We start from the raw sequence: 25688 nt of genomic DNA, 5'->3' as shown, positions 1-25688 counted from the left end.
CCAGGCTGTGAAGCAGCAGAGCCCAGTCCACCTGCCTCGTGCTTCTGGCTGCACTGGGGAATGAAGGCAGAAGCCATTGTAAGGCTTTGAGGATTTCAGCATTAGTTCCCGTCTCCTTCCAGAGAAGGAGATACTGATGGGAAACAACTCTGTCTTCCTTCATCATTGACCTCTGCCTTCTCTTCAAACATGGAGAAACTGGAGCCACCAGACGCGGGTTTCCTCACTTTCCATTTCTAACTGATCTCTCCTCACCCCTTCTCACATCTTCATTTCCTGTCATCAATGTCTGGGTTGTTGTAAACTCCACCTTTCCAAGGCTCACTCCCCACTGAGTGCTTAATTACATTTCCTTCCTCTCACTCTGGGAGGGAGTAGGTCCCACTATTCCATCATCGATCTGCTCCCTCTGCAATTCTAATATTTCCCTCTGCTCTCTCTCCTTAGCCTACACATTGACCCCTCTCTATTCCCAACCTAAGCCAACAATCCTACAATTCTGTCTCCTCCTCAGAAACTCCCCCCTTGTTTTCTTAATCATGAAGTTATCCAGAAAAGCCAACACTTCTTGCTATTCATTCACTGACCCGACACAATCTTACCCAGGATCCCTCTTTCACTCCTACAGAAAATGCTCTTGCAAAGATTAGCACAGATCCAACTGCCATATTCCAAAGCTGCTCGATTCATCTTACTTCACCACGAAACATGGTCACCTCCTACTTTGGGGGTTCTGTGATACCAACAATATCATTCACTTCGAACTTCTCTTCTGCTCTGCCTTCAAATGTTGGGCTTTCCCGTTATTTGAATAACTTTCTTCCTTGTCCATTGTCCAATCTTTAAACATCATATAAATACATAATGCACGGGTCTGTGTTTTACTTCTACTCCAGACCCTTCTCCTGGGTTATAGTTCTATCTAATAAGTGTCCAATCAGAACTCCCTCAGACATTTCATGTTCAATGCACTCAAAACTGAAATCCTCCCTCTTTGCTCCTACCACCCCATTTCTTCTCCTGTCCTCCTTTAACTAATGGGATCAACCCGTGTTTTCAGGCCACAAAACACACAAAGGAATACACATGCCTTCCTCTCTAAGTCACCCTGACCAGTTTGCTTCTGCTTTGTTTCTCATATGTATCCTGGCCCACCACTGCCAACCCCAGGGTGACAGCCCAGGGCAGGCCCTAGCTCCTCACCTAGAGAACTGATTGATCTCCTCTGGTACTCTCACCAGATGGCTTGACTGTCTAAAATACACATCTTAAATCACCTCCCTGTTTAAAAGAAGTAAACCCCCAAAGGTATCCCTGATGAAGTGTGACCCCTGGGAGGGCACACACATTTCAATTGGGTTCAATACTAACCTACATTTTTCAGTTTTCTCTGCATCCATCCTGTTTTCCAGGCACATGGAACTTCCAGTTCCTTCTGGATCCACTTTCACAGGTGTCCCCACCACCATTCCCATCAGGGCACACTCCGAATCCCTCCTGTACTTCCTGAGCACTCCCCCCGTGAGCACCCTCCTGGAGGCAAACGCTCTGAATGCCACAGTCCCGAGGCACTCACAAATGCTCACACTGCGGTGACCGTCCCCACAGAACACCGTTCACACCCTGAGCACCGTCAGCAACTCCACTGCTGGGGAGCCAGATGACTGGAAGGCTGTGTGCAGGCGAGGAGGCCTCATCGCCCGAAACTCCCAGACAACACATACAACAGAAAAATGATATACTGACAGGGAAAGTTTTGTGAGAGCTTTAATGGCACAAAATGTTTAGAGCTACAAGTTATGCATGTATTGTAAACTGTATATAACGGTACAAAGTGCTAACTAAAATAGATGAAGAATGCATAATCACTTTGGCTCAGTTAATTCCAATAATTTCCACAACGGGTTCATGAAAAAACTTATCTGCCTGGCTAAGTCTTCAATTCTCATTTTTTTAGAAAAGTAAGTATTTTTACTGCAACCACGGGAAGTTGTTGCACTTTCCAATGTGCAAGTTTGTGCAGTTTTGCTCTTGATTCTATTTACAAACATCTTAAGCCAGTTTTCATTAAACATATGAAAAATGAAGCCTGCCTTTTTGTCTCCAAATTGTAAACAGGTGTAAAGCTTTTAAAACATTAATCTCACAACTTCAACTGTTAATTGCTGAATTCTCCTTTCCAATCCACAATGTTTTCGTTCAACACAAATCTGGGGGTAGCAGTAAAACGTTCATCCCGTGTGTTAGGGCTATAGATACATACTACATGCTCTCATAATACATTCTACTGTGATGATGTATTCATGTTTTAAGCAATTTTCCATAATTTCATTGAGGCTTTAAGAAAAAGGGCAACACTATGTCTATTTTTAACATTGAAAGAAATCATAAATATACCGAGGTTCAATGGCACTACTGACAGAACTGCTGCTGAACGTGGAAAGAGCACAGTGCACTAGCTGTAAGAAGTCACTTTCAGGTAAAGTATAATTTTACTTTCCCCCCGTAATACCAATTGTAATAGAAATTGCATACTGTAGCAGTTTAGCTAGTCAGTTCTCCTAACTTTCTGGCCTTTCCAATTTTATTCAGGCTTTTCAAAAATCAGTGAGCCATCAGATTTACTTTCTTCCCAAAGAAATTCAAATATGAACACTTGAAATAAATAGGTTATAGAAGGCAAATCAAGTGTTACCAGGTTTAAGAGTAAGACAGAAACACAGTCTAATAAAAAGATGTCCAAAATTATTTAGACATCAAATGCTAGAAAGAAAAAAGAAAATTACTTGCAAAACTATTTAGGATATATCATCTTTCTTAAAGATAGCCAGCTATATTCTTGAAAAAAGATAAAAATTTTCTTGTTTAATCTGTATGTTATTTTCCACTATAACACATCAATTTTACAAATGTTGATGTGACAGAGAGAGTTAGATAGTTTCTGCAAACTGGCAAACCTGGCTGTCATAGTGTTTTTACTCAAGTTGACCTGATGCACTTTATAGACTGCTAGTTTTAAAATTAACAATGGTTCTCTAAATAGTCAATATCAATGTCTATATCATAAACAGTAATTATTTATATATAAAACTTGTGGTATCCTTCAGAGTCAAACTACATGTTCTAAAAACCAAAAAAATCTACTAGAGATTACTGGTCATCCTGATGCTTTCTAACAATTTGGTCCTAAAGCTTCACATTTTAGAAATGAACGAACAAGTATATCATTGAAGGAATCTGTTGAGTGTTCTGAACTTCAAGAGTTTTACCATAACTGAAAAGACGGCTACATGAGAAAATGACCAGTGCCTGCAGTCGCAGGAATCACCTTGGGAAGACTGTACAGTAAACATTAATCAGTGAGAGATCAGAAGGAAGCAAATGGCATCTTTTCAGAACGCTGTCAACTGTTCCCACAACCCAAGTCTGTTTTTCCAAGTCGCACAACTGCTTGGAATAACTCTGAAACAATTCTCTTCAGAGTTTAAAGGCTTCAGAGTATAGGTGATGCTTCCTAAAACAAGAAGCCTGTATTAACATCACAAATTGGAATTCATTCCAAAGCCTCTTCTTAGAGAAAAAAAAAAGGAATAAAAAATAAAAAATTTAAAGTCATGAAAAATTCACATGCAGCTAATTAACGTAAAAAATATCAAACACATACACAAAAATCTCGAAAAGCAAATTCATATATTTCTAGGCCTGAGACGTTCCTTATCAGAAAGAAAGATTCTATACCATAGAAAAGACAGCATTACAACAGACTAGTACGAAAATCTGCTGATGTATTTCAGTTCTTATCCTATTTCATACCTATCATTATACAGCTTGCCTCCTATAAATTAAAAGGCGCTATTAGGAGGCTTAGACAAAAAAGTGGCTCCAAAGCTGGTTTAAAATAATTTTTTTATTGCCCAGGATATTTTTTTCTTGTGTCTTGCTTTTTTTTTTTTTTTTTCTTTTTAATAACTATCAACTCAAACTTAGGGAAGCTTGCCTTTGTCTTGGGGGAAAAAAACAACTAGACAATAAGCTTCTTTTACATCATTTGCTAACCTGATCTCGTTTTAAGAGAGAGATGGTAGTTATGTTGCAAGAGTAAAATTTATACCATGAATGATACAGGTCTAGTCTGGTGGTACTAATTAGAGATAATAGCATTGTTGACAAAATTATAATCTGCTGGTGGCATTTGCGGAAAAGAAGCCCTTGCAAATTTCTAAACAACAGTAAACTCTGTTAGGAAATTCTAAAATGTCTTACAGGCCAAAAAGGGTATAAGGTTAGTAAAATGCCTCAACAGAGTTTGAATAAAATACTGGATTTGAGAGTTACTGGAATTGGATATGTAAAAACAGGGTGGTAGGTTGGGTCATGCTTACAATGGTCTCAAGTTCAAATAAGCTACTGTGACAATACACCACTTCACAGGTCACACGCATTTCCAGGGGCTTTTCCTTTCCCTCAGTAGGTGCTGGCAGAGGGTGTGCTCAGTCGCTTTCCAATATAGATGCTGAAAGGAAGCAGAGGTATCATGTTTCACCTGTTTCAACAATTCTATACCAGCTTGTCCATAGTCTGAACTCTAAACTCTCCAGTCTTTGTAAAAGGCTCTAAAGGTTTGTGGGCACCGCTCCCCAAACACCATGAAATCATCGCTGCCTTTCTTAAAACCAGTCACCAGCCCAGCCAAACTGGTTTTATATGATTCTGTTTACTCTTTAAATTGGGGCTCCACAGCAAAGGGGTAGTGATTAGACAAAGTAAAGCCAGAGAGGACAGATCCCTTACAGAGTAAATAAAGCAGCCCAACTCCTTCGATATGTTCCTCTTTGGTGGACAGAAGGTTCCACTGACACAAAAATATAGTAATATGTGAAATTATTTTGGTGCTCTATGTAGGACAAAAAAAAAAAACAACAAAAAAAAAACCCCTTAAAAGCTGTCAGGGCTTTAAAGACAGCTCTTACTAATAACTGTTAAGGATTAGGGGCCTTATAATACTTTTTCAGGCCAACCAAGTATTTGGCCTCTTCAACAGCAAAAGCAGAAGGGAAGTTAAGGAAAATATGTAACAAGCTTCACCTCCAGTGCAACTAAAGCAACCAACTTTTTAAACCCTCTTTTTACATTTATCTATAGCAATAGTTATACTTACAGCCAAGACAAACAATCTGAAGATGACTGAAAGAGAGACAGCAAGGTACAGAAACCAACCGCTTAAGGGCAATGAACTGCTGTATAGGTAGCAACGTATTAAACTCCTATACCTGCCGCACATCAACCCCCACGCAACGGTCACACGCTGCCCTTCTGCACAAACCCCTTCTAGGTTGTTGTTTGTGATTACTGTCCTCGCCCTCACAAAAGCAGATCAAGCACCCAAGAGAGACAAGAGGGGCGTGTGGAAAGCTGTATGCAAGTTTCTGAGCTCGTGACTGAGAATCTCTCTCCAATATGCTGAGCTCCTTAAAGGGAAGAAAATGATGACCCACCTTCCGCATATCTTATATGAAAACGACCCATTGGGCATGCTTACAGCACAACATATGTCTTGAAAAAAATTAACAGCTACTGTTTAACTCCTAAAATCTTCCAGAAGTGTAATTCCTTAATTGTTTAAATCAAGGAAAAAAAGCAATTTATTTAAAAGATGTGGCTGAAAAACTAATGAATCATACGTAAATATGAGGTCGATTTTAGCAAAATAAATGAAAACACTACAAAGTTAAAAAAGGAAAAAATGAGCACCAATCAACCTACCAGTTTCATTTTAAAAAAACTATTCAATGTAATCATGTATTTTCCCATATGGAAAAAAGTCTTTGCATTGACCACAAAATATATATGTTAAAGATTAGTTTAGTTCATAAATTACTCAAGATTAAATATTAAACAACAAAACCCAAAAAGAAAAATCAATCACAGAAGAGTCCAGTTAAAAATGATCATTTAGGGGATTAATATGAATATCTTTTCTCTTTTTTTCGAGATGGAGTCTTGTTCTATCCCCCAGGCTGGAATGCAGTGGCATGATCTCTGCTCACTGCAACTTCTGCCTCCCATGTTCAAGCGATTCTCCTGCCTCAGCCTCCCAAGTAGCTGGGACTACAGATGTGCACGACCACGGCCAGCTAATTTTTGTATTTTTAGTAGAGATCAGGTTTCAACATGTTGGCCAGGCTGGCCTCGAACTCCTGGCCTCAGGTCATCTACCCACCTTGGCCTCCCAAAGTGCTGGGATTACAGGCATTAGCCACCACGCCAGGCCAAACATCTTATTTTCAAGAAAGAAAAAAAAACCTCTACTATTATTAAAAATGCTTATTTGTAGAACAATTGTGTACCCACTTTAATCATTCTTAAGTTAGCCTTATTTGCACTGAAACATTAAAAGTAAAGCAGTAAAAACTGCTTTCACATACATTTCTTCAATCTGAAAATAAAATACGATAAAATGAATGGAAAAAACTTCAAGAGTTGACCAGTACTTACCCTAGTCCCAAAGCCAAAACATGAGAAAGGAAGAGAGATGGAATGAAGACCTTCAGAAATTCTGCGGAGAAAATACCCCCTTTCTTCATGGCTCCACTTTTCCTCATGCTTAAAGACACAGAACGTTTAGGGTGTCTGAAGTGGAACTCCCTGAGAAAGAAATTCAGAGGCAGATGTCATTTGCTGAAAATATCGCGGGGATTACCAACCATTGCCTATAAGTGGGTGCAGATCAACTGTGTCCACTGACAAGAAACATGTGAGAACTCACTTGGGTGGAATGTTTTCGGGTCTACTGGACCAGTCTGACACCCAGTCCGCACTTTTCTTCAAAGCCTCAACTTCCTTCTCTCCTTCTACAACTTCTTCTTCTGACTGTAAAGAATAATTCAAACTTTAAGAAAAAAAGGAAGACCAATTCCTCCTAATACAACGACAAGTCTGGACAGGAAATATACCAAACTCATAAGGTTGCGTCTCAGCAATTTTAGATAAGAAACAAGCTGTTTTTCTAAAAAATGCTGAAAAATAATCTAAGATCAGAGTATGTAATATCTTCAGAACATCCCGAGTAAGCTTTACTGTTGAGATATCTAAGCACAGCACAGGAACTGGAAAAAGACTGTATTTTGGGATGTAATGCTAACTGAAGTATGAAAAACCTTGATAAGAGTTAAATCTGGGCGATACCTGTAAGGAGGTCCATTATATTATTCTCTTTTGTATGCACTTAAAATTTTTGTAATTACGCCGGGTGTGGTGGCTCGTGCCTGTAATCCCAGCATTTTGGGAGGCTGAGGCGGGTGAATCACTTGAGGTCAGAAGCTGGAGATCAGCCTGGCCAATATGGTAAAACCCCGTCTTTACTAAAAAAATACAAAACAAAAAAAAAATTAGCTGGGCATGGTGACGGGTGCCTGTAATCCCAGCTACTTGGGAGGCTGAGGCAGAAGAATCACTTGAGTTTTGGAGGTGGAGGTTGCAGTGAGCCAAGATCCAGCCACTCCACTCCAGCCTGGGCAACAGGGTGAGATTCTGTCTCAAAAAAAAATTCATAATTAAAAAAATAAAAGGAAATCAAAGGATATGCTAAAAATAAAATGATGAGAAGTAAAACAAAAATAAGTGAGAGATATGAAGAGGAAATAAATAATAGTATTTATTGAGCACTTAAAGGGGCAAATATTATTCCAAGCATGTTACATACATTAACTTTTTTTTTTTTCCTGGAGACAGGGTCTCCTGTGTCACCAGGCCAGAGTGCAATCATAGCTTACTGCAACCTTGAACTCCTGGGCTCAATTAATTCTACCTTAGCCTCCCAAGTAGCTGGGACTATGGGTGTGTGCCACCACGCCCAGCTAATTTTTGTATTTTTTAAAGAGACAGTGTTTCACTACGTTGCCCAGCCTGGTCTTGAACTCCCAGGCCCGAGGGATCTTCCCCGCCCCAGCCTCCCCAAGTGCTAGGATTACAGGTGTGAGACACGCTGCACCTAGCCACATGCATTAACTTTCACCTTGCAAAAAACAACCCTATAAAAATAGGAATTATTAAAATCCCATTTTACAGATGAGGAGACTGAGACATAGATTAAATAATTTGCCTAAAGTTCCACAACCAGTACATAGCAGGGCCAGTATTCAAACCCAAGAACACTGTATAGAGAGGTCCTACTGTTAAGCACCAGGGTTGACTCTCCGGAAGGAGATTATATTTTTAGAACAAATTGCTATGCAAACATTTTCCAAGATTTCGAAACTATGTTAGTCAAAAGTTTTTTGGAATAATTCATAATAAGTTGAGTCAGAATTTAACATCTGTCATATCACATAAAATAAAAAATGTGATTTTAAAAAATTGCTAACGATAATCTAAAGTTTCAGGCCAAGAACAATTAACATTTCCAATAGCTCCCCTTTTAATAGAACCAAAAGGAGGGAAAAAGTCCTAAAAATATTTATTTATTCAGTTTTATTGATTCAGTATTATTTATTCAGTTTTCTTTCTGAGAAGGAGTCTCGCTCTGTCGCCCAGGCTGGAGTGCAGTGGCGCGAGCTTGGCCCACTGCAACCTCCGCCTCCTGGGTTCTAGCAATTCTCCTGCCTCAGCTTCCAGAGTAGCTGGGATTACAGGCACCTGGCACCACACCTGGCAAATTTTTATATGGTTTGTAGAGATAGGGGTTCACCATGTTGGCCAGGCTGGTCTTGAACTCCTGACCTCAAGTGATACACGCACCTTGGCCTCCCAAAGTGCTGGGATTACAGGCGTGAGCCACTGCGCCTGGCCATATTCAGTTTTAAGGAATGTCCCCAAACCCAAGGGCCTCAAAACTAAGAAGCATTTTGACATTTTATTTTGTTTGACTAGGATTCACTCTTTGACCAAAGCTGTCATTCTTTTCAGTAGGTAGCTAAGAAATGCAGAGTCTGACATATTCACATGACTCTTTTTTGACAGGTCTAGTCCTCTGTGAAATAGCTACCCCAGGACAGGAGCTTCAGACGGGGCAAAGTCAAACCCCTGTGCGTTGTCTACTGCTCTTGTTAGTACCATTCTTATCTAGTTCTGCTGAACTTGGCAAATTCCGCTGAATGACACAATGTAGCATTTAGGATTAAGCTCTTTCCACTGGCTATTGAGATTACTCAGAATCATGAGTTGGCTCTTTGGAGTAACACTGAAATCATCCCAAATCAAAAACAATAAACGGTTACAATTTACTTGCAGATCAGTTGCTGTGTACACAATATCTGACTACACTCAACATACTGCAGGTCGTTTCTGTTTAGTTTCCTGCTTTGGCCTCACAGGTCTCTCTTTAAACCTGCTCAAAGATTTAACAAGTTAATATTTCATAATTCCTCACAGAACGAAAACGCAGTTAAGATTTTACGCTCTAATTTTTGTTTTCAAGAGGATGGAATTTTCTCAGTTGAGTGAAGCAAAGTTATCTCTGGACAAGTGTTTTAAAAAGAAAACAAAACAAAAAAGAACTCCAGATAAGTTTCTCAAATTACTCTAACACTTTGAGAGTGGTAAGCTTTCCCCATTTACTACCGCTCTGTGCTTCCTTTTGTTAGTCTTAAATTTGCCCCTTTCAGGTTTTAAACTGCCTTCCAATTCTTAGAATTCCAGAATATGGTAAAAATGTACTTAATCTAATTATATAAGATTTGTGCTCTTAAAATCAATAATCCTCTCTCTATACCTACATCTATTCAAAGAAGATTCTGGCCGGGCACTGTGGCTCATGCCTGTAATCCCAACACTTAGGGAGGCTGAGGTGGATGGATCACTTGAGGCCAGGAGTTTGAGACGAGCCTGGACAACAGGGCAAAACCCCGTCTCTACTAAGAATACAAAAATTAGCCGGGCGTTGTGGTGCACACCTGTAATCCCAGCTTCTTGGGCGGCTAAGGCAGTAGAACTGCCTGGAAACAGAGGCTGCAGTGAGCCAAAGCCACTGCACTCCAGCCTGGGTGACAGAGTGAGGTCCGTCTCAAAAACAAGAAACAAAAACAAAGAAGATTCTGATCATTCTAGCCTGTTCTCTCACATGGAGTTCTTTATTTTCTAATCACTTATGTTTTCCTTCTCTGGTCCACCTCAAGGTCACTCTGTCCTCTAAATATGGATATTAAACTGTATACCATGATTCACGTACAGATAAAAATCACAGTTTCACAAAAGAGAAAAAGGAGGACACTTTCCGTTTGGATCATTTTTCAGTAACACTCAACACTGTGCTGGCATTTTTTGGTCCCAGAAACACAACGCAAAAATGTCTTCAATAAATAATCTATATTGCTTCTCGGACTTTTGGCTAAGATCAAGTGAAAAAACAGTATGTTCTGTTTTCTGATACAAAACTGAGACACTTGAGGATGATCATCCCAAAAGCAGTTTCATGGTCTTTTTCCTAAGTGCACACTGCCTTAGGCGGAAATTCCCCACACCATAACTCAGCAGACATTTTTCAGTTCATTCTCATGGCTTTGTGAGCTCTCCTGTTAATCGAATTCATTTACTTAGTTCAGTAGAAAGAACAAGGGCCACAGACTGAGACCTGCTTTGAATCCTGGCTCTAACACTGACTTGCTTTGTGATCTTAGATAAGTAATTAGTACAAAGCCTCACTTTTTCCATTTGTCCATGGGGATAATATCACTGCTTTCACTGGATTGAGAACATTAAAAGAGGTGGGAGTAGTAACTCATGTCTGTAATTCCAGTACTTTGGGAGGCCGACGTGGGAGGATCATTTGAGGCCAGGAGTTTGAAACTGGCCTGGGCAATATAGCGAGACTATGGCTATACAAACAAAATAAAAAATCAGCCAGGTATGGCAGTGTGTTCCTGTAGTCCCAGCTACTAGGGAGACTGAGGCAGAGACATTGCTTGAGCCAGGAATCGGAGTCTGTGGTGAGCTATAACTGCACCACCGCACTCCAGCCTGGGTGACAAAGCAAGACCCTGAGACACTGTCTCAAAAAAAAAAAAAAAAAAAAGAAAAAAATTGAGCAACTAGAACATAATCTAGTTAACGCTAGTGACTTTCCGTCCTCATCTTAGAAAAGCTTGAAAATGATATATAGTCCTTATAAACACATACAAAAATATTCTATAAGATGAAGTACAATAACAGTCCTTAACCTGTTTTTTTAAGTTTCTTAACCCTCAACTTTCTTCTTATTCAGGAAGAAAATCAATGTTCCCAAATCCTAAATGAATTAATTTTTAAATTATTGTTTCTTCCATTAAAAAAAAGGCAATGTAAAAGGTTTTTGAAAGTTTAAACTATACCTACTGACAGCTCCCTTATTAAGTCTTACTCAACTGTTAAAATATCTCTCATAGGAGTTACTGTCTTTCTAAACTCTTCCCTTGGTTGAAACTGACCGATCTGATTGTCAACATAAAGTACCTCCTCTTGATGACAGCCTATGCTCTCTTAGGGATTTGGTCCTGCGAAGGGATCAACACTGGCAAACCTACCAAAGGCCAAAAACCTGACATTTTCTTTCCTGAATTTCAAGAATTCCTTTGGAATTCCAGGACAGATGCATTCGGCTCTAGAATTCCGTGTAAATTCAATATTCAGTTAAGCCTAATTGCATATCTGCAATTCTGTGAGCCAGGAAAGCACTTACCAAAGTGCTCCACGGAGTTATTAAGTTCTTAAGGGAAAAATGTATGCAGAGAAGAGGAAGAAAGTCTAAGGTCAAATAAGCTTGGGAAACATTTGGTTTAATTAAACTCATTTCTTTTTTTTTTTTTTTAAGAGAGTCTTGCTATGTTGCCCAGGCTGGACTCAAAACTCCTGGGGCTCAAGGGATCCTCCCGCCTCCACCTCCCAAGTAGCTGAGACTCGGGTGAGTGCCACCATGTCCAGCTTAAACTATAATCATTTCTTTACTGCAGGAACTGGTCAGAACTACTCATGCGACTACTAGGGTGAGAGTGTGGGGGAGCCTGGGGCTGCATTACTTTCCATTTATTTGACTTCAGGACTATCTTATGGAAATTCCCTTTGAACAAACATTCTTGAAAACACAGTTTGGGAAATGCTAATCTAAACTTTAAGCTTTCTGTATAAAAGGTGATATGGATTGAAGAAATCCTCCTCAGGAAAGACCACAGCAAAGAATTTGATTTCTCTCTTGGATTCCTTGGTACGCTTTCTGCTATGGAGACTTTGTATGCTTTCTTCTACATCAGCTATCACTTACTGCATGTGGCCAAACTGACATACATAAGCCAGCAACTCATATGCTCCAGTCAGATCATCTTACTACATGACAGCCTGCTATTGTGAGCTTCTCTACAGTATAAAGCTCAGCATCATAAAACAAATTCGTGCTGAATCCATAGATTTTCGACATTTCAGAGAAAAGCAAAAATAGAGCATAGTAAAGTATGGAGGAACTCTGTGGCCTTCAGAAACAGAAAGAATACTGGGTGGGTCTAAGATACGCAAAATATTTCTAGTGCTCAGGACACAGCATATTGAAAACCCTACAAAACAAGGTTTTAGTTGCAACTCATTTAAAAGTTCATTCAATATTTTTCAAGCACCCTAAATACAGGAGAAAAAGAAAATGGTTCCCATCCTCAAGAATTTGTACTCTAACGACACTTTCAGGTGATCTTACATATCAATAAAGTTAAAGGCTGGCTACAAGTATTCTAAATCATTAGCAACAACTATATACTTCCCATATTTTAAGTTTTATAACACAAACATTTGTAATATTTTAATACTATATCCCTGTTTCTAACATGGTCAACTCCTAGTAAACAGTATTTATCTTCAAGGAACCCTGCATAATTTAGATAAATTTTATGTCTACCTCTTGAAATTTATCTCAAAAGTCACTGCTTTGATTTCAGATGCAAAAAAAAAAAAAAAAAAAAAAGTCTTCATGTCTAGTTCTTCATCTTCATTTATTCTGTGGTCTTAAAGCATCTATCTCAGTTTTTTCTACTTATAAACTCAAGAAACTAGCCTGGAGTATTGGCATGATTCATTATGGGCAATAATTTTCCAATTCTTTTAGAGAGACAGGGCCCCAAATCCTTAATTGTAAAGGAGTGCGACATGAACTATACCGTCCTAAATAAATTCCAAAATCAGAAATTCAGTAATAGCTTCAAACTATTCCTAAAAGTCTTCATGTTCTTTATTTTAGCAAAATATACTTCCAGAATTTCCATCTTTCTTGTTTACTGTAAATCAGAATCCCCCCGACACACCTGAGAGCTATGGTCCCTGCTGGTGTGCATTTCCACATCAAACATGATCTGCCCATCTTCTTGTGGCGAAGGGCTAGAAAAGAAGGAATTTAGCTATCAGTTTTAATTCTCACTTTGTCAAATGACTTAGTCTCTACTGGAAATTAGAAAATTAAAAGTTACAGCAGTATGGCTTTGAAAAAGCAAATTAGAAAATATATCATAACCCCATACAAGAAAAATGTATGTGATATTAAATGGCTAAATGAAATTGAGCATTCTTACTCCCAAAATGTTCTGTACTTTTTCAGTAGTAATAAATTCCTTCAAAATGATAAATTTGCAAAGGAAATACTACCTACAGACACAAACTGTCACATTTTCTTATATTTACTCTTTTGTCCATTAAAGGTAAAAAAATCTTCAAATTCAGGAACTTTATCTCAGAGTTCTTTTTCTCAAAGTTCCCTCATCATTAAATAATTCACCAGTAGTTCTCAAAGTGCATAAGGTAGTTATCAAAGATGCTTTCAGACGGTCTTTGAAGTTAAAGTTCCTTTCTTAATACTAGTAGGATTTATTTGCCTTTTTCATTCTCATTCTCCCATGTGTATAGTGTTTTCCGAAGGCTACGTGATGTGTGATAGTACAACAGTTAGAATGCAAGCGTGGATGAGAAGCAGCTGTTTTGTATTAAGCTGGGTGTTAGAGATTTGTAAACGTGTAAAACAATGCCACTATTCTTATTAACTTGGAGGGTTTATAGAAAATAGGTACTTTCACTAAAAAAAGTTACTTATGTTAAAAGGTATCATTTTTGCATATGTATTTTCTCAGCTTTAATTTCTAATATAGTAAATATCAAAATATATGAACCCACAAACAAGTCCTTTGGGGTCCCTAAAGATTTTTAGGAATGTAAAGGTATATAATGACCAAAAACTTTGAGAACCACTATTTTACTTATTTCAGAAATACTTGCTTTGAGATATTTCAGAGTGAATTATATAAGCTTATATATTAATATAAAACCTTTATAATTGCACAAAATACATTCTTAGAACTGTAAAAATTTACAAATAAGTTTTTAGACAAAAACAACATGGTCACAAACTGCACTTGATGCAAGAGATGAACAGAATGTGCTAAGTTAATTTCTCAGCTTTATCAATGATTCCTTGTGTAAAAACTGAAAGTCACTGGGGATCCTTCACTACATACACAAACCCTCCCCCAAAATCTAAACTAGAAATAAAAAATATTTGAGGCTTAACTTGCTGAAAGGAATAGATATTAACTATAAAAGTTATCAAGAGTATGTATACAATGTTAATTAATGTACAGAAATGTTGGTGAGACTGACTCAAATAAGATCGTCAGAAATTTATCAGACAGATGAGGCCTAGGAGTCTTTTAGACTGGTATAACTGACATAGGAGATTCTTAAATGGGGACAGGAAAAGAGAAAAGCTGGTTCTGTATCAAACAAACGTCATATATATTTAGGACATTTTTTTCTTGAACTAGCACAGGAGTCAACCAGAATTGGCACTCCTGGTGGCCTCAGTTTACTATCTTTGTGCCCATAACACTGTTGGGTTCACAGCTACACATCTGGTTAAGGGTCAGCCTTACACAGCCTTGACCAGGTCAAGGCAGTCAGGGTGACAAAGTCAAGAATCCTATGGAAGCATCGCTCTGCTTCTATATGCTTCTTCACACTGGCACCAACCTCTTCTCTAAACTGTTTATTTCCTCCTAACAATTTGGAACGCATTAGAGCTTCACCCATGGCATATATTAGAATCGGCTAGGGAGCTTTTAAAATATTGTGATGTCTCTACCCTGCCCCTGTCAACCAAAATGAGAAGTTCTTGAGATGCAGTCCATGTGCTGGCATTTTTAAAAGCTCCTGGGTGAATCTAGTGTGCCGTCAAGGCGAAAACCCCTGTGACAGGATGGAAGGCAAAGCAGAACACACTGGGGTTCCCAGCTAACAATCCCTGCAGCAACATAAATATTTCTATGCAATAATTTTTAAGTTGAAAATATACATAAATCAGCTCTAGGACTGATACCCAACAACCCCAAAACTTTTCCCCCTACAAAAAACACTTTCCGGTGACTTTTCAAATACAGAGACGCATGGCAATTCAAATGACGTGAGTTTTGAAGACATTCCTTAATGGTAAAGCATGTTAGTCAGATATCCCAGAAGAGTACTGTTGCACACTCAAGTTCTAGGCATTCTCTGAAAGATGACCACTAATCTAGGGCCTGGAGATACATAAGATGAGGGGTAGGAAAGTGTTCAAAAGCACTTGCCATGCCTCCTTCTCACAACCTAAACTGAAACATGATCATGGGAGGGTGAAGGCATATTCAGTCACATGTAAAACTGTACCATAAATGAAATAAGATGAACAGACAGGTAAGCAGGTGACTTTTCTCTGCTCATTGACAGCACCATGTGAACAACAGGCTCATGGACACCGTGGTATCAATGATCAAGGCCCACACACTTGAACTCAGAGTGAAAGCCTTGTTGACAGGCCATAACAAGCAGAAAACTTGAGAAACCCATCAGCGAGTTCCATAACATAAATACAAATCTTCATTCGGAAAGGCAGACTAATGCTGTAGCTACTAGAATCAAGGGCAAGCTGTTCAGAAGAGAGCCATCTGCTCTGGTTCCGCTTATGACAAGAGCCATCCCAGGCTCTGAGAAACACAGGGACAAGTAAGGGATGACACGGGGGTGGCGGGGGTGCACAGTGTGCCACAGAGCCAACAAGCCAGTCCCCCCGCTGCCTTGGCAACATGAGTGGATCATAAGCCACTCAGGAAGCTGGACATGATTTAACTCATTTCTCCTTTTTTTCACTTCTTCTGATAAGTAATAATATGTGCAATATACACAATTTTTAGAAAATACAAAAATGTTAAGAAGAAAAATATCCATACTGCATTCCTAAAGATAGTCACTGTTTACATTTCCTTAATCTGCTTCCTGTGCGTTTGCATTTTCTAAATGGTTAACATCAGTTAACAACTACCCAGAAGGTCATCCAGTGACCCATAATGCTAACAGTGTAGCTGTCACTGAAACAAGAATTTTTTAAATGTCATTTAATATCTAGCCCTTTTGGAAAAAAACAGAAAAGTTTTTACTAAAAAATAATGACCTGGTTTCATTCCACACACATATCTCGTTGTATTCTTACTCTTTCACCATAAGCAGTCCTTAATCCATGGAATTAGTTTCTTCAGGTCAAACACAGAAAAATGAGGTCTGAAACAAAACATCCTCTGGGAAAGCAGAAGAGCCTTCAAAACTATCTTCACAGACCTCGGTTGGTGCTTCCAACTGTGCAAATACTGCTATAACGTGCAACGACCTGCAGGTCCTATGAGTCAAACATTTACTGAGTGTCTACTATGCGCCAGCACCATTACTGTGAAGCTAATAAAAATGAAACATGGCTATTGCCCTTTGAAACGTCAAGATCTAGAAGGGAAGACAGATATATACACAGGTAACTAATTCAAGGCAGTCTGTTATCTGTAAAACAGGGATACAAAAGAAAATGGGGGAAAATTATATTAATTCTATAAATTAGCATTTACACCACTGAATTTTTAAACTGATAAACTGCTAAAACAATATAATCTGGGTAAGAAAAATGACAATCTGGGGAAAAACATTGGGCACTGAAGCACCTGTCAATTAGCTGTCTCATATAAACACAATATATATCTGTGCAATATATATTACACTGCAATGTATCAGAAGGCATATTTTGCTAAGTGAAGATTTAGGCAAACACATTTTTCCTAGAGAGAATGAGCCCTATAACCCATTCGTTTCCTGAATTCCACCAAAACATGTGTCTCACTTACCTGTCACAGTGAGAACTGCCTCTTGAACTACTCTGTCCTGATTCATGTTGTGCATCCAATAGAATCTTCTCCATGTCTCCATTGTGGATGGAGGATGAGGACGGTACGTGTTCCAGCCCCCCATTTTTCCCATTGCCATTATCATTGCCATTGCTGCTGCTCATGGGGAGCTCCACCCAGGAACCTGTTGGACAAGTCAGATAAGTTAACCACAGCAGAACTGAAATCTGTCATGTGCACACAGATGTGAACATGGTGAATCCAGATAAGAATTCTGACTCTCCTCAAACCAAAGGCAAAAGTATTCTGAAGAAAATAAGAAAGAATAAAAGTCTAAATATCTATATAGTTCTGTTCCTGAAACAGCTCATGCCATCAACTGAGAAGCAGCTCGAACTCTAAAACATCTCAGAAAATGTGTTTTCCAGTCAATATTCTCTCTGGGTAAAGTTTAATTTATGATAACACTTTACTGAAAACTCTGAGGTTGCTTTTCAAAAAACAAATTGCTACTTTTAGTCAACTTACCTTCCATATTTTAGTTGGTGTATATATACACACACACTTTCTTCACAGTCTACCTAAGCTACTCAGCTGTATCTGCTCCAGAAATGAAATAAATATATCACTTACAAATTTCATAAAAGGTCATCTAAGTAAGTTAGCAACTATATCCTACTTAGTGCAAACAACTGAGAAACTCCTAGAGAGGGAACCTAAATCCAATAGCAAAAATTTCAATTTGTACACAAATCAGGAGCATAAAATTAATGCGGCTGGTTAACTAAATCAGGTGATAACGCTAAAAATTCAGAAAAAAGCTTTAGCTCTATCTCACTGATTAGTTTCTTCATTTCCTTTATATCTCACGCTATCTAGTCTTTCTCCTTTTTTATACACTAAGCATACCTTGTGAACTTGTCTTTTTTCTCTTCTCTCTCACAAGTTTCTACTTTCTAGGGTTTTCATTAAACCCTGTTGATTTGGGGGCAGAAACAACTGCACATCAGCTACAGGCAAACACGAAAAGTTTTCTTGGACACAAAGTTGAAGGGGTGGAGCCACAGAAAAAGGGGATGTACCACTGGTAATTCAGCATAGGTCTTAAAAATATTTATTGGTCCAATGAGTTTGCTAAACATATTAAGGTGCTTTAATTTTAATAAGAGTTGAGGCCAGGTACAGTGGCTCACACATGTAATCCCAGCACTTCGGAAGGCTGAGGCACCAGGATTGCTTGAGTCCAGGAGTTTGACACTAGCCTGAGCAACAAGGTAAGACCTTGTCTCTACAAAAGAATAGTAAGTAAATAAATAAATAAATTGTTAACAGTAGCCAATAAACTAACTTCACAGTAAAAAGAGATAGTCGTATATTTTGTTCATAATTTCCATTTCTTAAAATAAATTTTGTTTTAGAAAATGTAACCAAGTGGCTTGGTGTGGTCATCCCTCTAAACTCCCAGCAGAAGTGTTCGAGAGTTCCAGGGATGAACAAGGAGTTCCGTCAGTAAGTTGAAGTAAAATCATCAAAACTGGCTCAAACTCTAAAATGCACTCTAAATGTGGCGATGGTTACACCAGTTCCAGAGTGAATTCAACATCGCCCTCACAAGAAGGAAAGCTCCAAGGCAGATGCAGCCAGGAATCTGATCCCATCACTTCCTGTCTACCTTTGTGACCTGAGCTTCAGCTTCCTCATCTGTAAACAGAGATAATAACAACACCGGAGTGCTGTGAGGATTTAGTAGTATCAAGTGCTGGTAAATGGAAGATGCTCAGTTATACACTAGAATTTACATTTATAAGTCCTTAGAACCCTTTCCTTTCTGTTTGAGGCAGCCCCAGTGGCTACCACCATCCCATAATCACCACCAATTCCTTAGGACTCTGCTGCCAAACGACAGAGCTGTACATCTCCATGGCCTCATTCTACACACACATAAAATGGATGCAGACTAAAGATAACTCAAAATGGATTAACAAATACAACTAGCAAAGCTAAGAGAGATCTAACATTGAAGATAAATTATCTAGAGTGCCTCTGGAGTGTATAAGAAATATGCCAAAAGCATCCCTAAATTTAGAGCTCTACAAAGTATTTCAACTGGAGAGAAAGGGGGTGGGGGAGATAATATGTATATAAAAACAGTTTTTTTCTGACTCTCACTGTTTCTAGGATTTTCAAACTTATTTTTAAACCAATGGAACCAGTTCTTCTTGTACAGAAGCCTAATGCGTACAATAGTAACAAACCAAAACCCAGAGCTGCTCTGACAGAAGCAGAGCTGAGGAACCAGGAGTTCCATATGGGTCTCTGTGGAAGCCAGTCTTCCCTAAAATACAATTAATGTTCACTTGAAGTAGCTGATCAAAGAGAAAAAAGGGTGTAACAAACAGTATCAGGTTTTCCGTTCCTTACTTTTGTCTTGCATTGTCACCCAGGTTGGAGTACAGTGGCAAAATCACAGCTCACTGCAGCCTTGATTCCTGGGCCCAAGCAATCCTCCCACCTCAGTCTCCCAAGTAGTTGGGACTACAGGGCACATGCCACCATGGCCGACTTATTTATTTATTTATTTATTTATTTATTTATTTATTTATTTATTTATTTATTTTGTAGAGACGGGGTCTCCCTACATTGCCCAGGTTGGTCTCAAACTCCTGGGTTTCAGCAATCCTCCCACCTCAGCCTCCCAAAGTGCTGGGCTTACAGGTATGAGCCACTGCTCCCAGCCTGGTTTTTACTTTTTTGAAGGACTTTCAAATCAATGTCTAGATCCTATCTTCTTCATTAAAAACATATAAGCAATTATAATCTAATATATACTTTAGGAATTTGAAAGAGACATACCTAGAAGAGCTTAGTAAAAGTGATCTGTGCTGTGGCCTCCACACCCTGTAGCATAACTGAAAGCACTTCTACTTAAGGCAGACAATTTGTACTTGGCATACACTGGTATAGTTTGGTCGGGGCTGAGACTGAAGCCAGGCTCCCACTCTCAGTTACAGCTGTTACCCTCACACAGGGTACTTAACCTCTTTGTGCCTCAGTTTTCTCATCTATAAAACAGAGATAATAATTGTATCTACCTCAAAGACTTTGTTAGGAGGATTAAATGAATAAAGCACCCAGAACAATGAGAAAAGTCCCTAAGAAAGTTTTAGCTACAGGCCGGGCGCGGTGGCTCAAGCCTGTAATCCCAGCACTTTGGGAGGCCGAGACGGGTGGATCACGAGGTCAGGAGATCGAGACCATCCTGGCTAACACGGGGAAACCCCGTCTCTACTAAAAAATACAAAAAACTAGCCGGGCGATGTGGCGGGCGCCTGTAGTCCCAGCTACTCCGGAGGCTGAGGCAGGAGAATGGCTTAAACCCAGGAGGCGGAGCTTGCAGTGAGCTGAGATCCGGCCACTGCACTCCAGCCCGGGCGACAGAGTGAGACTCCGTCTCAAAAAAAAAAAAAAAAAAAAAAAGAAAGTTTTAGCTACTATAACTATATTCTGTATCATAGAAAAAGCATTCCTTACTGGAAAAATGTGTTGCTAGAAAACGTAAACATCAGTACATGAAATTAAAAATTAACATCTCTCCCAACCTCCCATTCCTTCTCCCAAAGGAGCCACTTTTCACAGTTTCACATGGAGACTTGCAGAGTTTTGTCCAATGAAATATAGGTCTGTTTTTGCTTTTGTTTTTATAAAGAAATAGAATGTACCATACACACATACTGACATATTCTGTAAGTCGTTTTTCAGATGTCTTCCCTCTCAATATATACTGACATTCATTCTTTCGAACAACTGCATTGCATCTCATCTTTTATAAAGATATACCATACTTTAACCATTATCTAAATGGCAATGGTTAACCACTACTCAGGTGGTTGTTTCTAATACTTTGTTATTACAATCAGGGCTTCAGTGAACATTCTGGAGAATAATTTGACAATATGTATTAACAGCCTTAAAAGGGTAGACTTCCTTTAACTCAGTAATTCTCTTTCAAAAATATCATCTATGGAAATACATAGTGGGTGCAGAGAAAGTTATGTACATAGGCATTAATTAAGAGGCTACATATTAATCTTTTGAGTAACATACAAAAAAAAAATATGTCTTCCTCAATAGATGAAAAACACATCCGTTTCCCATCACCTGATTCGTTCCTGATTTACAGCCTCAGAATTTCTTAATGTTCTAACTCTACCAATCCTCACAAAGTCCCTTTTTACTTGCAAAGGAAACAAGGCTAGATAAGAGGTTTGTGCTGTCCAAGCAACACAAAGTAGAAAACAACCACAGAGTGAATTCTCTTCCTAATAATCAAGCTTGAAAACTAAAAGCTGGAAAGCTTTCTCTATTATTTAAAAGACTTTACAAACTAAGAGCTGTTCCTTATGCCAATCTGTACATAATATGCAATGACATGAGGTATTTTCTGGTTTGGGTTTTTGGGAATGACTAAGACATTCAGAGAAACTTCTGTGAATGCTTCTCCATTCTCTAATATAATAGATCGTGAAGGGTGGTCCAATAATTGTGATTATACTCATTGCTGTATGTTGCATAATCTTTACAGTTTTACAATCACTAGTTCAATCCTCTCTCAAGAAGAGGAGGAGAGGAGCTTTGGGACAAGGGGAAGAGAGAATGAAGAGTATTTCTCCTCATTTTTCCCCCTAACTTTTAAAGGCCCACATGTAACTCTTTTCAAATTTCATTACGTTTACATTCTTTCCTCAAAGTTTTTCATTCATTATTGAAAGGAATCCAGACCAGGCCAACAAGAGTCACTGGCATTCTTCTTAAAAAAAGTAAGTATGTACACACACACAAATTACATAGGTATTCAAAACATTATGAGGCAGTGACAATACATGAAGGCCTTAACAGCACTCTTCATAAACAGGAAAGCAAGGACATCGTGCTTGAAGACGTTTCTATTTAAAAAAAAAAAAAAAAAAAAAAAAAGTTTGTGACCAGCTTGGGCAACAAAGTGAAACTCCATCTCTACAAAAAATAAGTTAGCCAGTGACCAGCCTGGGCAACGAGGTGAAACTCCAACTCTACAAGAAATAAAATAATTAGCTGGGTTGGGGGCGTGCACCTGCACTCCTAGCTACTTAGGAGACTGAGGCAGGAGGATCACTTAAGCCCAGGAGGTCGAAGCTGCCATGAGCTATGACTGCACCACTGCACTCTAGTTTGGGTGACAGAGCAAGACCCTGTCTCAAAAACACAAACAAAAAAAAAAAGAAAGAAAAAATTTGAAAAGAAAAAAAGGCTATATTTCTCAATAACAAGAATTACACTACAACTTATACTACTACTTTGATTTTCCTTATTTGACCAATTGACTCTTATTCAAATATTCTTAAGGAAGTTGATAGTTTTCTTAACAATAAAACAAACTGGACAACATCCTTTTGACTTGGAAGGAGTTTGGGTATTTGCCTTGTAATTTTTAATGAAAGTGAACAGTCTCTCCACAGTGGTAAAGTTAAAAAAAAAAATCACAGAAATACTTCATTATTCAAATTTTCAATAATTTGCTATTGAAACTCTGCTTTGATCCCTGAACCAAAGATAGAAAGTCCCAAACCCAAGAAAATCTGTACATTTCATCTCCTGTTTTTCAGTTGTGCAACTTTACCCAACAAAGTCCTTCAACTTATCAGCAATTTGGATAGTACTAGGCGCCTGAATAAGTTGTTTTGCCCAATGCCCAAAAATCACTTCAAGGAATCAATGAGGCTTCTTGTTTTGTTCAGTGCAGTGTTGTGTAATGAGCTAAAAAAACGAACAGAGTTAACAGGAAAGAGGGGAGTAATTAAATATGGCATTATCTAAAAGCTTTTCAGAAAGCTCACCCTATCCCACGTAAAATACTTTCTATCTAGATTTCCCAAAGCAACATTTTGATATCCCATGCAGGCTGAGTACTTCCACCTCTGTAAGAGCTGATGTCAACCAAGCAGGAACTGACTGGCCAAAGACATCAAACTCCTCATAGGTCTGTCAGACTCCAAGATAAACAATGACATATGGCTCAGCCCTTTTTTTTTTTTTTTTTTTTTTGAGACAGAGTCTTGTTCTGTCACCCAGGCTGGAGTGCAGTGGCCCGATCTCAGCTCACTGCAACCTCTGCCTCCCGGATTCAAGCGATTCTCCTGCCTCAGCCTCCTGAGTAGCTGGGATTACAGGCGCCCGACAAGCCAGCTAATTTTTGTATTTTCAGTAGAGAGGGGGTTGGTCTCTCACCATGTTGGCCAGGCTGGTCTCGAATTCCTGACCTCAAGTGATCCACCCGCTTTGGCCTCCCAAAGTGCTGGGATGACAGGTATGAGCCACCACGCCCTGCCTGGCTCAGCCCTTATTGTTGTTGTTGTTAAAGGGTCAAAGGAAGATGAAAATTCCTTAGATTTCAGTGAAATCATGTACACCTACCAAGTATCTTCACTCATAAGAAAACTGCACAATTAAGAAACAGAATACTAAAAAGAAACAGAAAGGTGGGCCACCTTTGTGAATTAGGTAGAATAACACACTGACAAAATAAGACACACAGACCAGCAGGAGGTTCTGGACCACTGAAAAGAAGTCCTGAAAAGAGGCCGGGTGCGATGGCTCAAACCTGTAATCCCAGCACTTTGGGAGGCCCAGGCGGGCTAATCACGTGAGGTCAGCAGTTTGAGACCAGCCTGGCCAACATGGTGAGCGACCAACCCCCTCACTACTGAAAATACAAAAATTAGCCTGGGTTGGTGTCGGGCGCCTGTAATCCCAACTACATGGTGAAACTTCGTCTCCACTAAAAATACAAAAATCAGCTGGGCGGGTGGCAAGCACCTGTAGTCCCAGCTACTCAGGAGGCCGAGGCAGTAGAATCGCTTGAACCTGGGAGGTGGAGGTTGTAGACAGAGCGAGACTCCATCTCAAAAAAAAAAAAAAAAAAAAGCCCTGAAAACAGCAGTAGACAGGCTGAACATGACAACCTCCGCTTTGCTCCCAGCCAGTTGTGAACTTGGACCAGGCTCTTAACTCTAGACCTGTTTCTCTACAGGTAAACAACGAGAGGCAGTTAGCTAGCTCTGAAGTTTCTTCCCATTCTCAAATCTAAGACAGTATGCTAAACATGGGCAAATAACTTAAAATTGCATAGGAATATATGATACGAGTAACGTTTAATGACTCATACATTCATCCCAATTTACTGTGGGAAATAACATAACCATCTTACATTCTGGAATATAGGGCACTTAAAGGTTTTGGGTATTAACCCATCAAAAAACCTGGAGCAGCAGCATCCGTCTTAAAATCTCCAAACTCCGTCGCTACCTGGTGAGGGCTGAAACTCTCTTCCCTAGAATAATCTTCAGGCCACGCTGGAAGCATCTCCCTCTTACGAAAATATTGTATGACCTTTAAGCATCCAAGCGGTTTTGAAAAGCCTTCATCTGGCCATATGCTCGTTGCCCCCATTACCTCTTTCCCAAGAGTTGAATTAAAGAAAGGTTAGGCAAGAACCCTTCCAAGAAGGCTCCCGGTTCTCACGACCAGGAACAATCTGAGGACAAGATGTCTGGGCAGTGGAATGTTATGAAAAGACCCTGGTCTGGGTTGTCCATCAGCCTTGCCCGTTAACTTTCAACTGCCCGAGTGCGTTTTTAATTCCGTTTCTTTAAATGCATGGCCCCAGACTCCCTGACGTGTGCAGTCCTGGGTGGTTCAGGAGGCTGCTCTCAGGTTTACTGGGTGCACAACCTCATCGCTTAAAAAAAAAAAAATCACTTGGGCAACTTCGAGAAAGCTAATAAAAAAAAATAAAAAAGGAAAAAGGAGAAGCAAGGCACAGCCTCTCACCCCACACGTGACTGAAGCCACCCCTAGACCAGCAAATGAATTTTCCTGACAAACATGTGGCAACAAAGGAATGCTCGCTGGGGGCTCCCGAGCCCGCCAGACGCTGCCCGCCCGCGGGCCCCGCACACCTGATCCCCGACACGTCCCGCGGCATCCGCCCGCCCCGCCCCGCTCCCGCGCGTCCATCCCCCGGCGTCCCCGCCGCACGTCCCCATTCCGGCCCACGTCCCCTCCGCGGCCCGCTCCGCCCACCCGGCCTCCCCGCCCCCCAGGCCCGCCCCCGCCGCGCCCGGCTCCGCTGCTGGGGACCACCCCCAGAACCAGGGGGATCCGCGCTACCCGCGCCGCTCCCGGACCGCAAACCCAAACGGCCCCCGGCCCACGACCTCAGAAGGCAACAGAGAGGCCCGGAGCAAGGCAGGCGCCCATCCTCCTGACAGGTGACGGGAGCTGTCAGTCACCCGGACATCGCCGTCCTGGGCCAATGAGCTGCCTTCTCCTCCCGCCTCCCGCGCCGCGCCGGTGGCGGCGGCCGGGGCGGCTCCTCCTCCCCCATCCTCTTCACCAAGCCCTCGGCCCCTCACTCACTGTTGAGGCCGGCCGGCTGCGGCAGAGACTGGCCACTTTCCTCGCAGTTGTTGTTGTTGTTGTGCAGGGGCGGCGGCGGCTCGACTAGGTGGGACGACATCG

The 25688-nt window shown here is 40.2% G+C and overlaps 1 protein-coding gene across 3 annotated transcripts; it reads right to left on the bottom strand.

Moving 5' to 3' along the window:
- Positions 1-1749: 1749 nt before the first annotated feature.
- BNIP3L (BCL2 interacting protein 3 like) lies at positions 1750-25687 on the bottom strand. Of its 3 annotated transcripts, XM_007961973.3 has the most exons (7): positions 18042-18152; positions 17661-17732; positions 17133-17316; positions 13254-13326; positions 6767-6870; positions 6496-6645; positions 1750-4513 (listed from the first exon to the last, which is right to left on the bottom strand). In XM_007961973.3, the coding sequence occupies exons 2-7, from the start codon at positions 17665-17667 to the stop codon at positions 4465-4467; spliced, it is 567 nt and encodes a 188-aa protein (XP_007960164.1). In that variant the 5' UTR covers positions 17668-17732; positions 18042-18152; the 3' UTR covers positions 1750-4464. The 3 variants fall into 3 exon arrangements, with proteins under 3 accessions (XP_007960164.1, XP_007960163.1, XP_007960165.1); XM_007961972.3 differs by lacking the exons at positions 17661-17732; positions 18042-18152 and adding an exon at positions 25587-25687; XM_007961974.3 differs by lacking the exon at positions 17661-17732 and having other exon boundaries at positions 18042-18156.
- Position 25688: the final 1 nt, after the last annotated feature.

Source organism: Chlorocebus sabaeus, chromosome 8, assembly GCF_047675955.1.
Source record: "Chlorocebus sabaeus isolate Y175 chromosome 8, mChlSab1.0.hap1, whole genome shotgun sequence".
NCBI lineage: Eukaryota > Metazoa > Chordata > Mammalia > Primates > Cercopithecidae > Chlorocebus > Chlorocebus sabaeus.
The sequence above is the reverse complement of the archived record's forward strand: the minus strand, read 5'-3'. Positions and strand labels throughout refer to the sequence as shown.